Consider the following 19,530-nt stretch of genomic DNA (forward strand, 5'->3'; position numbering starts at 1 on the left):
TCATCCACCTCTGGCCTGCTCGCCTCCCTATCTCTGCGGAAGCACAGTTCCCGCTCAGCCCAGTCAAAACTGTTCGCTGCTCTGGCACCCCAATGGTGGAACAAGCTCCCTCACGACGCCAGGAGTCAATCACCACCTTCCGGAGACACCTGAAACCCCACCTCTTTAAGGAATACCTGGGATAGGATTAAGTAATCCTTCTAACCCTCCCCCCCTACCCTCCCCTCCCAAAAAAGATATAGATGTACTATTGTAAAGTGGTTGTTCCACTGGATATCATAAGGTGAATGCACCAATTTGTAAGTCGCTCTGGATAAGAGCGTCTGCTAAATGACGTAAATGTAAATGTAAATGATATCGGTATAAGTCCCATAGACTGAATGACGTATAACGTTCACTCTGGGGACCTCTTTACTTGCTCTTGTCCTTTGGACCTGACTAACTATGATGAGAGTTACGTTAATAATATACCTTTACCATGTGATACTTTGTGCTAGACGGGATACAGTGCATGACTCAGACTGCCGGAGCCAAATCTACAATGGGATTTAGGTTAAATCCCTTCATTTACCATTAACATTCTACTTGAAATGTGTTTAGGGTAAGTACTGATAGTGGTCATGTTACAGTGTACTGGGATGTTCATGTGCCATTGAGTAGCTGCGGTGCATGTTAGATATGGATCTCTCATACAATGTCTATCCTTTTTGTTGATGCATTCAACCAAGGGTTTGATGATAATATAGCTAAATAAATGGGGATAGTGGATATCCTTGCTTCCTCCTTCTAGCGCTGTAGACCAGTGGTTCCCAAACTTTTTAGAGTCCCGTACCCCTTCAAACATTCAACCTCCAGCTGCATACGCCCCCTTTTGCCTTCATTGTAAGCCTGCCACACACACACTATACGAAACATTTATTAAACATAAGAATGAGTGTGAGTTTTTGTCACAAACTGGCTCATGGGAAGTGACAAAGAGCTCTTATAGGACCAAGGCATAAATAACAATATAATAATAATCAATAATTTTGCTCTTTATTAAGCCATCTTACATATAAAACTTTATTTGTTTATCTAAAATTTTGAATAACTCACCACAGGTTAATGAGAAGGGTGTGCTTGAAAGGATGCACATAACTCTGCAATGTTGGGTTGTATTGGAGAGAGTCTCAGTCTTAAATAATTTCCCACACACAGTCTGTGCCTGGATTTAGTTGTCATGCTAGCGAGGGCCAAGAATCCACTCTCACATAGGTACGTGGTTGCAAAGGGCATCAGTGTCTTTAACAGCGTGATTTTTCAAGGCAGGATACTCTGAGCGCAGCCCAATCCAGAAATCTGGCAATGGCTTCTGATTAAATTCAATTTTCACAGAACTGCTTGTTACAATTTCGATGATGCACTCTTTTTCAGATATCGGTAAGTGGATTGGAGACTGGGCATGAAAGGGATAATGAATCCATTTGTTTGTGTCATCCATTTCGGGAAAGTACCTGCGTAATTGTGCACCCAGCTCACTCAGGTGCTTCGCTATATCACATTTGACATTGTCCGTAAGCTTGAGTTCATTTGCAAACAAAAAATCAGACAATGATGGAAAGACCTGTGTGTTGTCCTTGTTAATGCAGACAGAGAAGAGCTCCAACTTCTTAATCATAGCCTCAATTTTGTACCGCACATTGAATTTAGTTGCGGAGAGTCCCTGTAAATCCTAGATTCAGGCGAGAAAAAACATCACTCAGATAGGCCAGTCGTGTGAGAAACTCGTCATCCTGCAAGCGGTCTGAAAAGTGAAAATTATGGTCAGCAAAGAAAACTTTAAGCTCATCTCTCAATTAAAAAAAATGTGTCAATACTTTTCCCCTTGATAACCAGCGCACTTCTGTATGTTGTAAAAGCCTTACATGGTCGCTGCCTGTATCATTGCATAGTGCAGAAAATACACAAGAGTTCAGGGGCCTTGTTTTAACAAAGTTTACCATTTTCACTGTAGTGTCCAAAACATCTTTCAAGCTGTCAGGCATTCCTTTGGCAGAAAGAGCCTCTCGGTGGATGCTGCAGTGTACCCAAGTGGCATCGGGAGCAACTATGCACGCGCGTTACCGCTCCACTATGTCTCCCTGTCATGGCTTTTGCGCCATCAGTACAGATACCAACACATCTTGACCACCAAAGTCCATTTGATGTCACAAAGCTGTCAAGTACTTAAAAAATATCCTCTCCTGTTGTCCTGGTTTCCAGTGGTTTGCAGAAGAGGATGTCTTCCTTAATTGACCCCCCATAAACGTAACGGACATATTCCAGGAGCTGTGCCAGGCCCGACACGTCTGTTGACTCATCCAGCTGTAACGCATAGAATTCACTGGCTTGTATGCGAAGCAGTAATTGTTTCAAAACATCTCCTGCCATGTCACTGACGCGTCATGAAACAGTGTTGTTTACTGAAGGCATTGTCTGTGTAGTTTTTTGGGCCTTTTCCCCCCAGTATGGTCCCAGCCATATCCGCGGCAGCAGGAAGAATTAAGTCCTCCGCAATAGTATGGGACTTGCCTGTCCTAGCCACTCGGTAGCTCACCATCTAAGACACTTCTAGCCCCTTCTTATTCATGGTATCTGTTGCTTTTATACATGTCTTACTACTCGAAAGACGTCTTAATTCTCGCTCAAAAAACTCCCGTGGCTTATTTTTCAAATTGACATGTTTTGTTTCTAAATGTCTGCGCAAGAGTGAAGGTTTCATCGAGTTGTGAGATAGTACTTTTGCACATATAACACACTGTGGCTGAGAAACGGTACTACTCCCAATGTAAGTGAACCCCAAATCAATGTAGTTCTCATCATATTTGCGCCTCTTCGATGGTCCAACGTCCCTGTCTGTTATTCAGTGCTTTCCCGGGTAAGGGAGCAGTAGCTCTTCGGCTGCATCAGATTCACAACTGTCAGTGTCCATGCTAGCTGGGCTAACAACAAATGTAGAATTACTGATGCTAGCATTGGATGTGCTCGTGGAAGCAGAACAACTTGTGTCATTGACAGGTGCAGGTGTAGTACTGCTGGTAGTAGCAGTACTACCAGTAGAGCTGGTATGTGTCTCTATGGACGCGGGCCTTACTTTTTTTAACCATTTATCCATTTTCGAGCAAACGGAATGAGCAGCAGCTACGTTTGGCTACATACGGACCGTTAGTGGAATCCGCACGAGAGAGTAACAGTTAATGTGATTGGATGTTAATTATTTGACAAGGCTACCTGTATTTGACATTGTGTTGTTATTTCGCTAGATGGTTGAATTTTATTTTTGGCAGTGAAATGAGGCTACTCAGGCAAGAGAAAAAAAACTCACCTAAAAGTATAGCCCCGTTGGAAGATATAAATGGACTGTTTGAAAATGTGAAGAAAATGATTTTCATATTTAAAAATTGGCATACCCCCGACGGCATTGAGATTGTGCTGACCCTGGTGCTAGAGGGGGTACGCAGCTGGAGGGTCAATGTTTGAAGGGGTACGGGACCATAAAACGTTTGGGAACCACGCTCTAGTTGATCGATTGAGTCTTTTCGTTCTTATTTTACTTCCACAGGTCTGGGTCAGTCTAATCCGCCTTTATGTCCGTGTGTCTGAGTCCCACCAGAGAAGAGGTCAGGTCTGCCCCTGGCTCTGTCTGCCCCTGGCTCTGCTGGCTGCTGTGGAGTGTCAGTCACACAAACTGACTGTCAGACCTAGGACTCTGTCCCCATCTCCTGTGTGCCAGAACACGAGGCTGTGAGTTTGACTGCGGGTTGGGGCTCGAGACTGAAATCTGATCCGGGAACAGACTCCTCAACTCCTTTCACGTCTGATTAAGGTGAACACTTTAAGGACTTAAGAGACTACACAGTTGTCAAAGACTGTTGGGCTGTTGGGATTGGGCTCTGTGGATGTTGGTCTTTCTCCCTGGTGTATTTTCATTGATTACGCTGTAGAACGACTGACTGACTCTTGTTAAAGCGATGACTACTAGTGTTTTTAACCATGCCAAATGAAGCTATACTTACTCTATGGTAAGCGATGGCAAACAAAACACATGACGGCGTGTTGTTGCAGATAAACGTGCTGGTATTTGTAGACCTTAATAAACCACAATGTGAACATTAGTCTGAACATGGCACATTCATGGAGAAGCAGTATCTCTTAAGACAGCATCAACAGACAGGGTGTGTTTGTCTATGAAACAACCAACAGTTACGAGTGTAGTTGAGTGATGCTTGATTTGGCCTGTGGTTGTGGGATTGTAGAGTTTTATGGGGTATTGGGTTTATGTAAAGTGTGTTTGTGGGATGTTATACAGGGATAGGGGTTGTGTAAGTAACCCGCTCCGGAAACTGTTAGCTTGGACGTTAAGATGTTGTTATTCTGTAGGCTTCTGTTTTTCTCAGAAGTCATTTTCTGGCCTGTTTTAGTGTACATTTGAGTTGATATGCCTTTAACACAACGGAATAGGATGACAATTGTACACTGAGGGGTATGGTCCAGCATATACAACATCTCCACAGCATCCATATTAGGAAATCTCTCAAAATGTTATGGCTTCATCTTCTAACAGTGTGCGAGAGGCTCTATCCCACCCTAGCACCCAGGCTTCCTCAACAGAGGGAAAAGCCTTGAGGGAGACGCACCTGTTTAAGCTAAGCCCTGGTGGCAGCTAATGAGCTGTGACTGTAATCGGTGTGCAAGGCTGATTTGTAACGAGCTAAAGGCTTTAAGTGAAATGGCTCCAGCAGCTGGAGTTCCCATCACCCGCTGCTGCGTGGCTAAAGGGGGCTTATGGGGGATGCGGGTCCAACGGAGCCTCTACGGTTCATTCCGCCGCCCGTAGGTCTGACCCGCTAAGGCCCTTTGACGAAGGCAACATTGTACCACTCCGGAGCTTTCGTTCACACAGTGGAGAATGACGACAGAATTGGCTAGGGTGTCTTACCATTTCAGGACAGGCTCTGCGGATGTGCTCAGTGTGTCAAGGCGTTTAGGTGGTTGGGTTGGGGTTGGGTTTATGAGAGCATGCCTGTTGCAACACCGTCCACAAACTCCACCGCTTCGAAGCTGTTATACAAATATTACTGTGGCAAGTACGCTACAATTACATGCACGAGTACCTTAATTGACAACGGTGAGGGCTGGGGTTGGCCAACTGGGAGTTGAAAAGAGTGACCATAAAATAAAATCCTGGAAAAAAATTACATGGGGAAAAAGCAAACATAAAATGCACCAAAATCTTTGCAGGTGTCTACGCAGTATGTTGTTGAGTTACACTCAAATGGTGCATGTCTCTATGCTTAGCGTTGTTAAAACAGATGGTTGATAACTAGAGGCTCATTTCTGGGCACTTTCGTTATAACTTATTTATGTCTTCATTGCCAGTGGACAAGCTCTGCTTTGGCAGCCGTGTTTATTCACAGAATAAAATGGGTCTTTACAGAATAAAATGGGTCTTTACAGAGTAAAATGGGTCTTTTCTTCTCCCTAAATCAATTGTTGTTTTTTTTATCCCAGACTCAATTCAGTCTCTTTCAGACTCATTGAGATGTTGCTCAATGATAGCATTTAAATTGATTCGACATGCTTCATTAGCCTGCTCCAAATAGAGCCAACAACAGACAAAACATTGAACACTGCGCTGCCAGACGACAAACAGACAAACTCAAACACAAAGCAGCCGCTGATCCCCAGACACAAATACGTACTGGAAACACATGGACGCACGCAAGCAAGAATGCATGCGGCACACACACACACGCGGGCGCACGTGCACACACACGCGCGTGTGCCCTCGTTCACCCACCAGACACGCGCACGCACGCACACACACACACACACACACACACACACACACACACACACACACACACACACACACACACACACACACACACACACACACACACACACACACACACACACACACACACACACACACACACACACACACAGTCTGGTCTGTCTGAGTGATACAGGATCCCTGGCTCAGATCAACAACACCCCACACCTCAACCCCCACCACACCCACAACTGCTTGAACCCACTCCCTTAAACCACACCCAGCTCCACAAACCCACGGCTCTTAATGTCACCGCACCAACGCTCGCCACCCTAAGAGTTTTTGACCACAGGAAGACGTCTGGGAATCAGAAAGAGAATGCGGAGTCAGAGGTTTTACTTTAGAAACAAAAACTGTATTAATATGTTAAATAGCATACACTTACACTGCATGCAGGAGAGCTCATTAAATAAGACATAAATACAGCAAACATTTACATTAGGCCCCATAAAAGAGACCCCTCCAACGAGTGACAAACCACACATATCAACGACTGGAATTCTCACTTTGTTACAGTTCAACATTGACACTTTGAACACAAAGTATGTCAGAAATACACATTTTTTTCTTCAAACTATTGCTGATAGTAGCTGCAGGATGGAGCTCCACAAAAATCTAAAAACAGGCAAAAACAAATGACATTTTGGCAGCAAAAGCTTTATCATTGTTTTATTCATATTCACTGTACTATTTGTGTTGATACCCCTTGAATACTGTTTTCAGAATAAGACCTGGTAGGCCTCTGTATAGTGAACGCAGCCCTAATCTACTCAAATCATCAACAGTCAAAACATGATTAGAAGGGACGACTGCTCGAGATATAATGCTTTATCTCATGTTAACTCATTGACACACCAATCATGAACTAAAACGTTAGGATTTAGAAATAATTGACAAAAAAGGCCTAGGGGACTTGGGCTATTTAACAACGCTCTCTCCTCCGTCACATTCTGGTTGGTTTAGAAGATACGATCAGAAACAATATTTGGAGAGAAAGCAACAGGACTCACTTTTCTCAAACTAAGAAAATAAACGGAAGATTGAGCGACGCTTGTGTTACATATTCTGAAGTCACTCTCGTAGGCAGGAAACAAAGTGCCACATTTCCAAATAGTTACTTCACACAAACGGATTCCGGATTTTAACAGAACTGTGTGTCGTGTATACTGGCACTTCAAGCTCTCCTTTTTTCGTCAGTGCCCATATTCCTCCACCACCCTTTCCTTCTCTTCTTTTCTTTCTCTTCCTCCACCTCTTCCTCCACCTTTTCCTCCTCTACAGGCAAGTTTGTATGCAGTGAAAGCAATCACGGCATGGGAGCAAGTGGGAGTTGTTAAACTCCACACTTCTCCTGGCTGCCTTCGCAAGTCAACCAAGGAGGATCGCATAGCTGTCCCCTGACCCCCACCACCCACATTAACCCAACTCATTTAATATCCCTCCACCATCCATTGTAAAAACACACCCATACCGTCTGCGGCCCCATTCACTGCCCCCTATTCCTTATTTAGAACGCAGCCCAATTTCATACCCTCACCTCTATCCCCTCACCCCTATCCCATCCTCCCTGTCCCTTCACTCCTCTGACCCCCCCCCCTTTCCCTACAACCAGTGCCCTTGAAAGGAGAGCATTCAGCGAAGTCTGTCAGTGAGAACATTGTATTTTAACAACAGAGAGAGAAAGATCATGGCTAATCCTGTATTTAAATAATGAACCAGTGTTTACAAAGCACCAAGCAGAACATTCCGCCGGCTCCAATGACCCTTCTATTCTCCTTCCATTGTCAGGAACGACACAACTAGGAATGGTGGGAACTGGAGTCTAGCTGATAAAACAAACAGGCCTTTTCTCTGTTGAACCGTCAACAATCGTCTCATGAAAACGTTCAGTTAAAGCAATGCTCTGGTGTGTCGTTATGGCTGAGTGTGTGATGGATGATGTGCGAGTGCACTTGTATGTCCACTCAACACTGCATGTTTGAGAATGTACTGTACGGTTGTGAATGACTTTCAGGGTGATGGGATTACACTGCTAAAAACAACGGCGCTTCGGTGTTCCAGAACCTCTTTGAAGGCAATACCGTGCATGAAGTGAAACACAGAACCCTTTTTTTTAAATTCTATTAAGCCCCATTTCTTCCAGAAGAAGTATGATGAGGTGCAGGGTAAGGCAAACAGACTGGAGATGTTGTTTTAAGGGGTACATAATGTGGAATGGGCTCATGGACCAAAGAGAGATGGGCGCCATAAGGGGTTAAAGGTCATCAGTCGTAGCAGTCCAACCCCACACAGTATTTACAGCACGGTACAGTCAATCCATAGTCATATACAGAGTCACTGACGTTGCAATGGTGAGGAGGGGTCCCTTGGTGAAAACAGTTGAGGGTTTCTTCATGAAGTCAATGAGAGTTGATGAGTGCCATGAGTCCCGGTCTCTCTCTCGCTCCCTCCTCCCCCCCCGTCCACATCAGTCTCAACCCTTAACACTACAGTCTGTTGGCAGTGTCTCTCTTCCTGCAATACATGTAACTACCACCTCTTCCTTTTCTCTCTCAGTCTCTCATTAATCGTGTCATGTGGTCCTTCTCTCAGTCCTCTATTTCCCTCCCCCTCTCCGTTCCCCCCTGCCCTCTACAGCTGTAGGCTGGTGACGTCCCGGGGCGTCCGGTTGCGTTCCCCGGAGCCCTTGTTGCGGGCCTTGCGTGCGCTGTCCTGCGCCTGCCGGTACTTGTCCAGCATGCTCTTGTGTTTGCGCCGCAGCTTGTCGTTGCACCACAACTTCTCGCAGTACTCCTCCACGTGCGGCAGGTTGGATGGGCCAATCAGCTGCATGATGTCCTTGAACCAGGAGCGCGGTTGGCTGAGGGGGCCGGTGCTCCTGTGAGCGTGGCAGGGAGGCCAGGCCCGGTATCCCTTCGCCCCCTGGGGACCGTCGAGGGGGGCATCGTCACGGGCCAGCAGCTCGCTCAGTGTGTCCCCCTGCAGGACCTCCAGAGAGAGGCGGGTGAGGGTCTGGGTGAAGCCGTGCTCGCGAGAGTGACACACGTACACACCCTCGTCCTGACGGAGCACACGGCGGAACAGCAGGCCCTGCTCCGTACGCATCACCCGCTCATCCAGCTTCACCTGAGAGGTGGGGAGGGAGGGAGGGGGGGAGGGGAACATATCGGGAGAAGAAGAACAGAAAGAAGAAAGAGGGGTTAAGTGAGATGGAGGGATGATGAGGTATGGCACAGAGAGGGAGGAGGGGAGGGGAGGAGGGGGGGGGGTGAGATGGGGAGGGGGCAAAGTCCAAGTTGTGCTTTTTTTTTTGCTCTTTTCTCAGCTTGGGTGGCTAAGAAGAATTTTGCCATGAAATTCATCAACTCTTGTTTTTTAGTCCGATCTCTCTGCCGGGGCATGTGTTCGTGCCAAAGCAAACAGGGCAGCTTGTTCTCTCCAAATGAACAGCTGAGAGCCAACGATTCTTTGGTGGGAAATAGAGAGCTGCTCTAATGCCTTAATACTGTACTTACATGCTTGACTGAAACATTCGTTTAAGCCTCGGGAAACCACAGAAACCCTGGCATGGGAGAAACTGCAGCTTCACTGTGACAGGTCACTGAGCAGGAGCGGACCTGACTTGACTCTCGCTCCTACTAAAACTTCCCATCTCTCAGTCTCTCTCAAACATCCCCTTAAATCGTCCCCTGAAGTACTGACTCAGCCCTCTCGTTTCCGTTTCTTCGCTTGTTCTCTTTTTCTCTCATACCTCGTATTGCTCCATCTCTCTCTCTGTCCTCCGTCAGACTAACACTCTCGCGATCCCGCCACCTCTGTCTCTCACACTCTCTCTCTCTCTCCCCCCCTCCATCCGTCCCTCTATCTCACCTCCTCCTTGCGGTCGTCTCGTTGGAGCAGCCATGTGACGGTGGCCTGAGGGGAGCGGGGGGTACACTCCAGGAAGGTGCTGTTGTTCTCTGCCCCGTACACAACCCTTTCCTCTGTCACATCCAACCCCTCCACTGCAACACACAACAGGTACAATATACATGAAAATACATACACTTAAAACTGTGATCTGCAGAGCATGTTGTGGTCTCAAGTAGGCCCTGTGACTTTTGGTCGTGCCGTCTTCAGCTATGTCAGACAATAAATCTCCCTTCTTAGCGCCTTTATTCGACGTTAGTGTAACTCAATCCAAAACTAAACCACTCCTTGACCTGGGAGAGACCTTTCATCACCCCTCACGCACGTCTCCAGGTGAGCAAACACATCCTCCGCTCCTCCGGCTGCTACAGATTTCTGTCTTTTGTCCCCCCCCCCCCTCTGCCTGTCAAGCGATGCTCCCCTCTCACACACGATGACAGACCGACGGGGATCTGTCTTCTCAGCACAGGTGAGACGAGATTTAGTGAAGTTTCTCCGTAAACATAACCTAGTTTCCATTACTTGGTCAATTCAAAGGTCCTTCGAATGACGACCCTCTGCGTGTGCGTGTGTAATGTAATTTCACACACATTACCAGTACGTGTGTGCATTTCAAGCGTGTTTCACACTCATCTCATCCCGTAAGAAAAAGGGACAAGGAAGCAAAGTGCAGCACAACGTGTGCATGTTTGAGATCCTCTGTGTTTCTAGGTTGTGTTAAATGTCTGTGTACAGTATATACAAATGAGAGTTGTTCAACATAAAGCATGTTTCATGTTGCTATCCCTCTGGTTCCCAACAGAGGGATAGACATGGACATCACGCCTCAGTCAAACACAGCTTGTATTCCAGCTGATAACTTCCCTCTAGACCTGACACTGGGCTATACAATATAAACTACACATGATTTATAGTGGCCTTTGGTCGTTCAACCTATAAGCTGTTTACAGTTTGTGTCTTGTTCGCTCTCCCCTAAGCCAAAATCAGAGATCCTATTTATATTTCTATCTCTAAAGACCCAGGGTGGATCCAATGCACCCTATTCCAGTATATAGTGCACTACTTTTGACTAGAGTCCTGGTCAAAAGTAGTGCACTATGTAGGGAACAGGGTGTCATTTGGGATAAAGACCCAGTGTTTGTCCTCCCTCACCTCTCAGAGTCAATTGCTTCTCAATGGACGAGTTTGCCCTCTGTGACCTCCAGGAACAAATACCCTGGGTTCATTTCCGCTTGGCCACCATGACAGCCAGCCCCGCCCACACCTCAGTATACACACCATTGTAATAACCATTCCTCAACAGGATATTAGCGTGCCCTACTTTCCCACAGGGGCACTTGGCTTGTTGTCTCAGTACTGTATCTAATTTTCACATACTCTATCATCTTCACTCGTTTTTAATTCCTTTCCACATTCCTTCCTTTTTACAAATCTTTTCTCTTTCTTTCCCTCTCTCTCTTCCTCTTTCTCTCCCCCGATACCCCTTCCCCCCCCCACTCCCTCATTCCACCCTCGTCTCCTCCCTCCCCCTCCCCCTCTCTCACCACTGAGGTTCTGGTCCATACACTGCAGAGCCAAGTTGGCCAGCCGCCCTCACTCCCCCCCTCCCCCCACCCCCCTCCTCCTCTCTCACCACTGAGGTTCTGGTCCATACAGTACTCCCCCCACCCCTCCTCCTCCTCTCTCACCACTGAGGTTCTGGTCCATACAGTACTCCCCCCCCCACCCCTCCTCCTCCTCTCTCACCACTGAGGTTCTGGTCCATACAGTACTCCCCCCCACCCCTCCTCCTCCTCTCTCACCACTGAGGTTCTGGTCCATACAGTGCCTCCCCCCCTCCTCTCTCACCACTGAGGTTCTGGTCCATACACTGCAGGGCCGGGTTGCCATGCCTGATGTCCTGCCGGCGATAGCGGCGTTTGCTGAGCGAGGTGTAGCGGGTGCAGGAGGTGCCGTCCCAGGCGCAGTAGGGGTCTCTGGCCAGGCAGCACTCCGCACAGGCCTTCCCATACGTCTCACACCTGTGGAGCCTCAGCTGAGCCACACCCAATGGAGAACCCACGAACAGTGCTTGCTGTGTGGGGAAAGGGATCAGAGTACAACCAGAGAATGAGAATGGAAAGTCTAGGCTATAGGATTTATCATAAAGTAGCCTTCAGTGCGTGCAGGCCTTCTCTAACTAAATGTGAACTGTGATAAAGAATGAACATTTCCTCACCCTTTTTACTGAGATGTCCAAAGAGGTAATGGGCGTTGGCACCTTGATAAAAATGAGAATATTACATTCAATTCGCATTCAGCCTTTGTGAAAGGGTTTGGCTTTGAAATATACAGTGGGGATATGAAGAGGAGGAGGAGGAGGAGGCGGAGGAGGAGGAGGAGGAGGAATAGGGGAGGAGGAGGAGAAGTACAACGTTATCTAGTTACCTTAAAGACCTGCAGCTCCTCCAGAGTGACCTCCTCTGTGTCCAGAGAGTTGCCGCTGCGCAGGGCGATGACCTTCAGCACCGTGCCTGTGTCTGGTCAAAAAACAACTGAGCAATCACAATACAATCTGGTTTCCTAACCAGTCACCACTATGTCTAACGACAGAAAACGGCTAAGTGTGATATATTTGGGACTGACCTGTGCCTATGAACATGACATCATACTGTCCATCCTCCGCCTCCACGCGGTCCACCACGATTTGTTTGAGGCGGTAGGGCACGTTGGCCTTGACCAGCACAGGCTGCCTCATGGCTGGGTACACCGGGCGCCACATCAAGGGGTGCCCCCGGGCAAACTGAAGCACTGTGTCTGGGAAGTCCTTGGTACTGCCAAACTGTCTGCCAGGCTGATTGGTTATTTTACTGGGGCACTGGAGACAGGAGGAGAGAGAGAGGAACTCTTAGGTAATCATGTCATAAAAACGTATGATTTGTCTGAAACGTAAAAGGGTTTTAGGGGAATGTGATGTGAATGCTTTATGCAGCGGCGTTGTTAGAGGTCACTTGATATGTCATATAGTAAGTTAGGTCTGTGTTTTTCTGTAACTCCCTGACCATGTTTGGCTGGGAGTCATATTCAACACTGTGCTTGAGAAGATTTCGTCAAATCCTGCCATAACATTGACTAACCATTAGGAATTTTTGACAGCGTTGAAACGTATTATTTCAGTTCATGTAAGTTGGAATTGACATGGAATTTCACCACAGAAGCCTATTTAAATCCTGAATTGACTGGAATTCATGAGGAACTGATCCCAACTCTGATGTCTGACCAAGCAGTAACTAAGCACTCTAACCGCTTGCAATCACTGTAAAGAGGTACAGTAAGTGAAAACGGGTGAGAAAGAAAGGAGGGGAGTAAAAAAAAATATTTGGCAGCATTTCTATCTACATTTCATCTACCCTATCTACTAAGTGTGCACAGCCACTAAGCGCTAAATCACAGCAAAGTGCGCAATTACACAATAGCCTTCAGAAACAGTACTGTGTTCTCTGTTAGCGGTCGGAGATGACAGCCACATGTCTCCATGGTGCAAGACAGAGGTAGCTGGCCAAATGGCACCCTATGGGCCCTGGTCAAAAGTAGTGCACTACCCCTATGGGCCCTGGTCAAAAGTAGTGCACTACCCCTATGGGCCCTGGTCAAAAGTAGTGCACTACCCCTATGGGCCCTGGTCAAAAGTTGTCACGGTTGTCGAAAGGAGAAGAGGACCAAAGTGCAGCGTGTGTGTCTTTCCACATTTTATTTATACTGTGAAACTATGCAATACATAAATACACTGAATGAAAAAACAATAAACCGTGACACAGAGATGAACACATACACAACTCAAAATTAATCACCCACAAAACCCAGGTGGAAAAACCCCTACTTAAGTATGATCTCCAATTAGAGACAACGAGGACCAGCTGCCTCTAATTGGAGATCATCCCAAACAAAACCCCAACATAGAAATACAAAACTAGAACCTAAACATAGAAATAGAAAACATAGAGAGAAAAAACCCTGTCACGCCCTGACCTACTCTACCATATACAATAACATCTTTCTATGGTCAGGACGTGACAAAAGTAGTGCGTAGAGTGTACAAAACATGGCACGGACTGACCAGGTGAATCCAGGTGAAAGCTATGATCCCTTATTGACGTCACCTGTTAAATCCACTTCAATCAGTGTAGATGAAGAGGAGGAGACAGGTTAAAGAAGGATTTCTACGCCTTGAGACAATGGATTGTGGATTTGTGCCATACAGAGGGTGAATGGACCAGACAAAATATTTGAATGGGGTGTGGTACTAGGTGCCAGGCACACCAGTTTGACTGTTTCAAGAACTGCAACGCTCCTGGGATTTTCAGGCTCAACAGTTTCCCGTGTGTATCAAGAATGGTCCACCACCCAAAGGACATCCAGCCAACTTGACACAACTGTGGGAAGCATTGGAGTCAACATGGGTCAGCATCCCTGTGGAACACTTTCGGCACCTTGTAGAGTCCATGCTCAGATGAGTTCAGGCTGTTCTGGGGGCAAAAGGGGGTGCAACTCAATATTAGGAATTTGGTGTTCCTAATGTTTTGTGCACTCAGTGTATAGGGAACAGGGTGCTATTTGTAGCCCACCCAGAGCCAAGTCAGTCAGCTCTATACTGATAGAGTCACTTAGGGTGTCTATGGATCATTGATGATCCTCAGGAATGAGCAGAATGTAGCAGACTGTAGCAGACTGTAGCAGACTCCACCAGCATAAGGAGACTGTCAGTATAGGACCATTTAGATAACCCTGGTAGAGCCTTACAGTAACAATGTGAGGGAGGGTAGACCTGGGGAGGGCTGAGCCCAGGCTGTGGGATATCAGAATGAACTACATCAAGCTAAGACCAGGCTCTTTTCGGGAATGCAGCTAAAGGCTGGACAGAATCCCTGGACAGAATCCCTGGACAGAATCCCTGGACAGGAATCCAGGTGAGATTGCTTCCATTGTGTCTTCTTCTCTTAACCTTTTCAGTGAGTTTTCATTAAAAGTGAGGGTAGAACCCTGAATGACTTGATGGCAGGGGTTAATAGTGAGGTTTCTCTCTCTCCCTCCTTCCCTCCCTCTCTCTCTGGGTTGTTCTGGGCCAGGACATTCTTCTTAATCAGGCCTGTGTGTGTGGAGTAAAACCACAGAGGTGCCGACTCTGCTCTGACACTAGGGCCCTATATGAGGCTAAATTACAGCGATGCGGATGAGAGGAGAACATGAGACAGAGCTGCTGAGGGGTAGAGGAAAACCAGGAGGACCAACAGAAACCACAAGGTCTCAGCTGGACTAGCTCTTTATGTTTTTAACTAGGCAAGTCAGTTAAGAACAAATTCTTATTTTCAATGATGGCCTAGGAATAGTGGGTTAACTTCCTGTTCAGGGGCAGATGACAATGACAGATTTGTACCTTGTCAGCATGGGGATTTGAACTTGCAACCTTTCAGTTACTAGTCCAACACTAACTACTAGGCTACCTGCCGCCCCAATCACTCAGTTGGAGTTTATCCCACTCTTTTTTCTAATTTCTCTCTTTCTCGCTCTCTCTCTCTCTCTCTCCAGTTTGAACACCTGCTCTCTCATACAAGCAGGCTGACAAGGAGGCTGAAATATATTGCTATTGTGTAGATGCGGCACAGTAGCCTGCAGTAGGGTATTCTGAGGGTACTACTCACCACCCCAGGTCTTGGATAGGGCACTCTGCCCTCGTAAGCCCCCCACTGGTAGTCCGGCCCCTCCTTGTGCGCAAACGGCCCATTGAAGGCTTCCCGGATGTCTGCCATACGATACACGCACACAGCAAAGCCCTGGAATACGTTACTAGGGGAGAGAGGAACGTTTAATGTCACTGACTGATTTCGCTAAGGTTGAGTACCTCTATGGTACATGTTAAAGCTACAGACTGGGACTCAAAACACAACAAAATGGCCGCCCCGCCGCTTGTTTTGGTAAACAGCTGAGTGATGGAGCCGGAGAAATGTAACCACTCTCAAATTCATAGACGGAGCTGTGGATGTGTGCAACCATGTGTGTGTGTGGAGCTCACCTGATGGTGCTGAAGATGGCGTAAACATCTGGGTTCTTCTCATCCTTGCCTCTGAGCAGGAAAATACCCTCTGTGAAATACAGAGTACTTTTATGAGTGTGTTCAAATGTTGTGCCTGTGAGACAAAATTATTTGCATAAATGATTTGTGCAAGTGTGTGTGTGTCTCACCCAGCTCGTCGAAGTGTGTGTTGATGCCATGAGGCCCAGGTACAGAACACACCAGTCTGGCCTTGATGAAGGTGCTCCATTTATTCACCAGAACTCTCTGTCCACCTGCGTCATTCTACAGGAGGACACAGACAACACACCACCATCACCGTGATCATCACCACCGTCACCAACACATCTCTATCATGCAGAGAACACACACACCATCCACGGAGAATATCCAAACACTTCATTCTCTGTAAGGAGAGAGAGAGAGAGAGAGAGAGAGAGAGAGAGAGAGAGAGAGAGAGAGAGAGAGAGAGAGAGAGAGAGAGAGAGAGAGAGAGAGAGAGAGAGAGAGAGAGAGAGAGAGAGAGAGAGAGCCTAGTGGCGCACACTGTCTAGACATACAGTATCATTCTCAATACGAGACAAACAAAGAATAACCATTATCTATACAGCAGCAGGACAAAAAAAGCAGAGCAGAGCACCTGTAGAGCACATTCACACAACAAAACAATAGAGGACAGGAGCACACGGCTAACTACCTCTGGCTGGCCTCTCCTGTGGGAAAGTTGTCTAGTAAGCCCTTCTATAACCACACGCTGGACAGCGGGGAGCCAGAGAGCAGGGGTTATGGGGATATAATCACTGGAGCTTTTCTTCTCCTCCATACTGTATTGTACAGTATTGTTGTAGAGCTAGCGTACAGGCAGACATGGTTGTTTAATAGACACCGGGGCTGTGTAAGCTGTCCGGGATCAGATCAAACACAGATAATTGCTTTCTTGTTTTCTTGGCAGGATCTGGTTCTGTTCTGGTGGAACTGATAATAACAGACAGTGTTTAACAATGTCTTGGGGAGGGGTACAGAGGAAGAAATACACTGTATATGTATGGAGAGATATTTGGGGGGGGATTGGCGGGCCTGTGTGTGTGTGTGTGTGTGTGTGTGTGTGTGTGTGTGTGTGTGTGTGTGTGTGTGTGTGTGTGTGTGTGTGTGTGTGTGTGTGTGTGTGAACCATATAAGTGTGAGCATAGGAATGCCATACTATGCATTGTCTAGACTCTAAAGCAGAGTCTCTTGGGGACATCTGTAGTTAGCTGTGGTGTGTGCGTATGTGTGTATGTGCACGTGCGTATGGACGTCAGAAGGGATGTATGACTGTGTGAGAGAGATGGGAGGTATGCACGCTCTGACTCTTCATACCAGAGCACATCCGAACAGCTGTGTGTGTATGGACATAGAAAGACGCCAAATGCTGGGGAATGTCAGCTCTCCCAGCCCGCCAGCCGGATGCTTGTCTCTCCCTCTCCATCAGCCTCTGTGGCCTGGATTAACTATTACAGACCCTCTCTGTAAGGCAATACTGCAATCACATCTCCCCACAGCGAAATGTTAAACTCTCACTACGTCAGGGCTGCAGCCCCACTGTGGAAATCACCCACAGCCATGATCCAGTTCCCATAGCCCCAGATCATGGCATGGTCTAAGAGGGGTTGAAGACTGACCTGGAGTCCTGGAGAATGAACCATCAGGCACCAGAGTCAATAATAAATCATGAGACTGTACGGTTCCTCTTACCGCACATACTCGTCCCACGCGGGTGTGGATGGCTCCCTCCCTGTCCCCGGCCTCCATGGCCTTCTCCGTGAAGAAGAAGTACACCTTGTCATTGTCACGGTCATCGTTATCAGGGATGAGGTGGGCCGCAACAAACTTAGGATCTGGAGGGAGAGAGGGAGGGAGGGAGAGAGCGAGAGGGAGAGAGGGAGGGAGAGAATGAGAGAATAAGGGAGGGAGGGAGGGAGGGAGGGAGGGAGGGAGGGAGGGAGGGAGGGAGGGAGGGAGGGAGGGAGGGAGGGAGGGAGGGAGGGAGGGAGGGAGGGAGGGAACAGGAATTAGTTCGACTTGTTTACCAGGTGGTGTCTATGGAAGTTGTAAGAACCAAGTTGTATAAAATGGGTGTATAATGTATTTGTTTTAGGTGTGTATTCAGTGTGGGCAGTGAGTACAATATAGTTCCAGCACCATGCAGTAGTTTCTGGTCCGTCTCAGTCCTCATGGTGGAGCGACCTCCCAGACTACGGAAGATCACAGAGTCTCTACCCAGGAAGTCTGCAGTCAGCCCTGTGTAAAGCTCCCCACCTGGGAACAGACAGGGCGAACAGGATGGAGGGAGAGCGGAGGGGAGGGGAGGGGGAGGTAGTAGAGACAGAAAAGAGAGGAGAAGAGAAAGCAACAGAGAGGATTAATGGTGAGGAGAGGAGAAGAGAGAGTGGGGAGAGGAGGGGGGACAATGGAAAGCGAACAGAAAAGAAAGGAGATGTGGAAGGATGAGGAAATAAGGAATGGCAGGGAAGAACTTGAATGATGAGAGAAATGCAAAAGTGGCCAACATAGTGAAACACTACCCCCTCCTGAACCCCAAACCACATGTCCTGCTTCCCTAGAGAAGGTTCATAGACTGGACAGAAATCAGATCACCCGTCTGTAACAGTATCTCCCACTGAATCAGACAGCATCCCCAAATGAACTAGGATCAATTGATATGCTACAGTATCCCTGCTTTGTATGATAAAGAGCTCAGGTCCTGTTCCTAACAAGAGTATCTTCACCTAAATGAGCCATGTCACAGATAGAGCACTGCTCCCTAAGCCCTGTCATCACTTCACTGACTGAGGATGTATGGGCCTGTGTAGGTGTGTGCCTGTGTGTGTGTGCATGCGCGTGCGTGTGTATGTGTCTATGGCTCCAATGATCGTATCCCAGCCAAGGAGCTGAATTGTAATAGCAGCTAGCTGTACAGAGACAGTGGGTTTGCCTTACACCCCTGAGTACGCACAAACAGATAGGCAGGCTGGGTCCTAGTTCCACCGAGTCCTGAGCTGTGTGATGAATACAGACTTTGTCTCCACCGAAAGGCAATAGCTTCTTATGATAGCTGACCCCGGAGATGCAGAGATACATCAGGGGGATGTGTGTGTTTGTGTTACTGACCTCCATCTCCTCCTCCCGCCAAAGAGCTCTCTTTTCAAACGTGGAACTCAACGGCCGTGACAAATACTCTCCCTCTCCCTCTCCCTCCCCCCCTCCCCCTCCCCCTCTCCCTCTCCCTCTCCCTCTGATGAATCTATCCATTGAAACCCCTAAATGAAAAGTTTGACAGCAGCGACTCCTTAATCCTGACCAGAAGGAACAGAGAGGATAATATATGTGTGTGACGCAACAGTGTAAAACATGTACGTAACTTGCATCTGCATTATGTTAGTGTGCGAGTCTATGTTAAGTCTGGGTTTTTCCACGCAAGTTCACACAGTGAGCTTTGATGGAATATTTCTTTGTTTTTGTAGGGTTATTTGTCTGTACATCAGTGTATCAGTCCAACGTTCTGCTGGGCCTTTGGCCGTCCCTGCGTGTCTGCCTGCCAGATGAAATGCATCTTGGGACAGATCCTCAGGTTTGTGGGGTTCAGACGCAAAGTGGATCGAGGCGGGGTGGGAAGACACACACACACACACACACACACGCACGCACTACTTTTCACCCCTGCATGTCGATGCAATAC

The 19,530-nt window shown here is 47.4% G+C and overlaps 1 protein-coding gene across 1 annotated transcript in view; it reads right to left on the reverse strand.

Moving 5' to 3' along the window:
* Nucleotides 1–6,187: 6,187 nt before the first annotated feature.
* The window catches only part of LOC106572277 (semaphorin-3G), a 58,331-nt gene continuing 44,988 nt past the window's right edge, over nucleotides 6,188–19,530 (reverse strand). The window contains exons 6-16 of the mRNA XM_014146332.2: nucleotides 17,994–18,110; nucleotides 17,547–17,689; nucleotides 15,983–16,097; nucleotides 15,813–15,882; nucleotides 15,442–15,586; nucleotides 12,389–12,620; nucleotides 12,191–12,282; nucleotides 11,982–12,023; nucleotides 11,612–11,837; nucleotides 9,725–9,858; nucleotides 6,188–8,980 (exon numbers count right to left, since the gene is read on the reverse strand). Coding sequence (XP_014001807.2) covers nucleotides 8,486–8,980; nucleotides 9,725–9,858; nucleotides 11,612–11,837; nucleotides 11,982–12,023; nucleotides 12,191–12,282; nucleotides 12,389–12,620; nucleotides 15,442–15,586; nucleotides 15,813–15,882; nucleotides 15,983–16,097; nucleotides 17,547–17,689; nucleotides 17,994–18,110 — 1,811 coding nt within the window. The 3' untranslated portion in view covers nucleotides 6,188–8,485. The remainder of the gene's footprint in view (nucleotides 8,981–9,724; nucleotides 9,859–11,611; nucleotides 11,838–11,981; nucleotides 12,024–12,190; nucleotides 12,283–12,388; nucleotides 12,621–15,441; nucleotides 15,587–15,812; nucleotides 15,883–15,982; nucleotides 16,098–17,546; nucleotides 17,690–17,993; nucleotides 18,111–19,530) is intronic.

This window comes from Salmo salar, chromosome ssa15 (genome assembly GCF_905237065.1).
Source record: "Salmo salar chromosome ssa15, Ssal_v3.1, whole genome shotgun sequence".
NCBI lineage: Eukaryota > Metazoa > Chordata > Actinopteri > Salmoniformes > Salmonidae > Salmo > Salmo salar.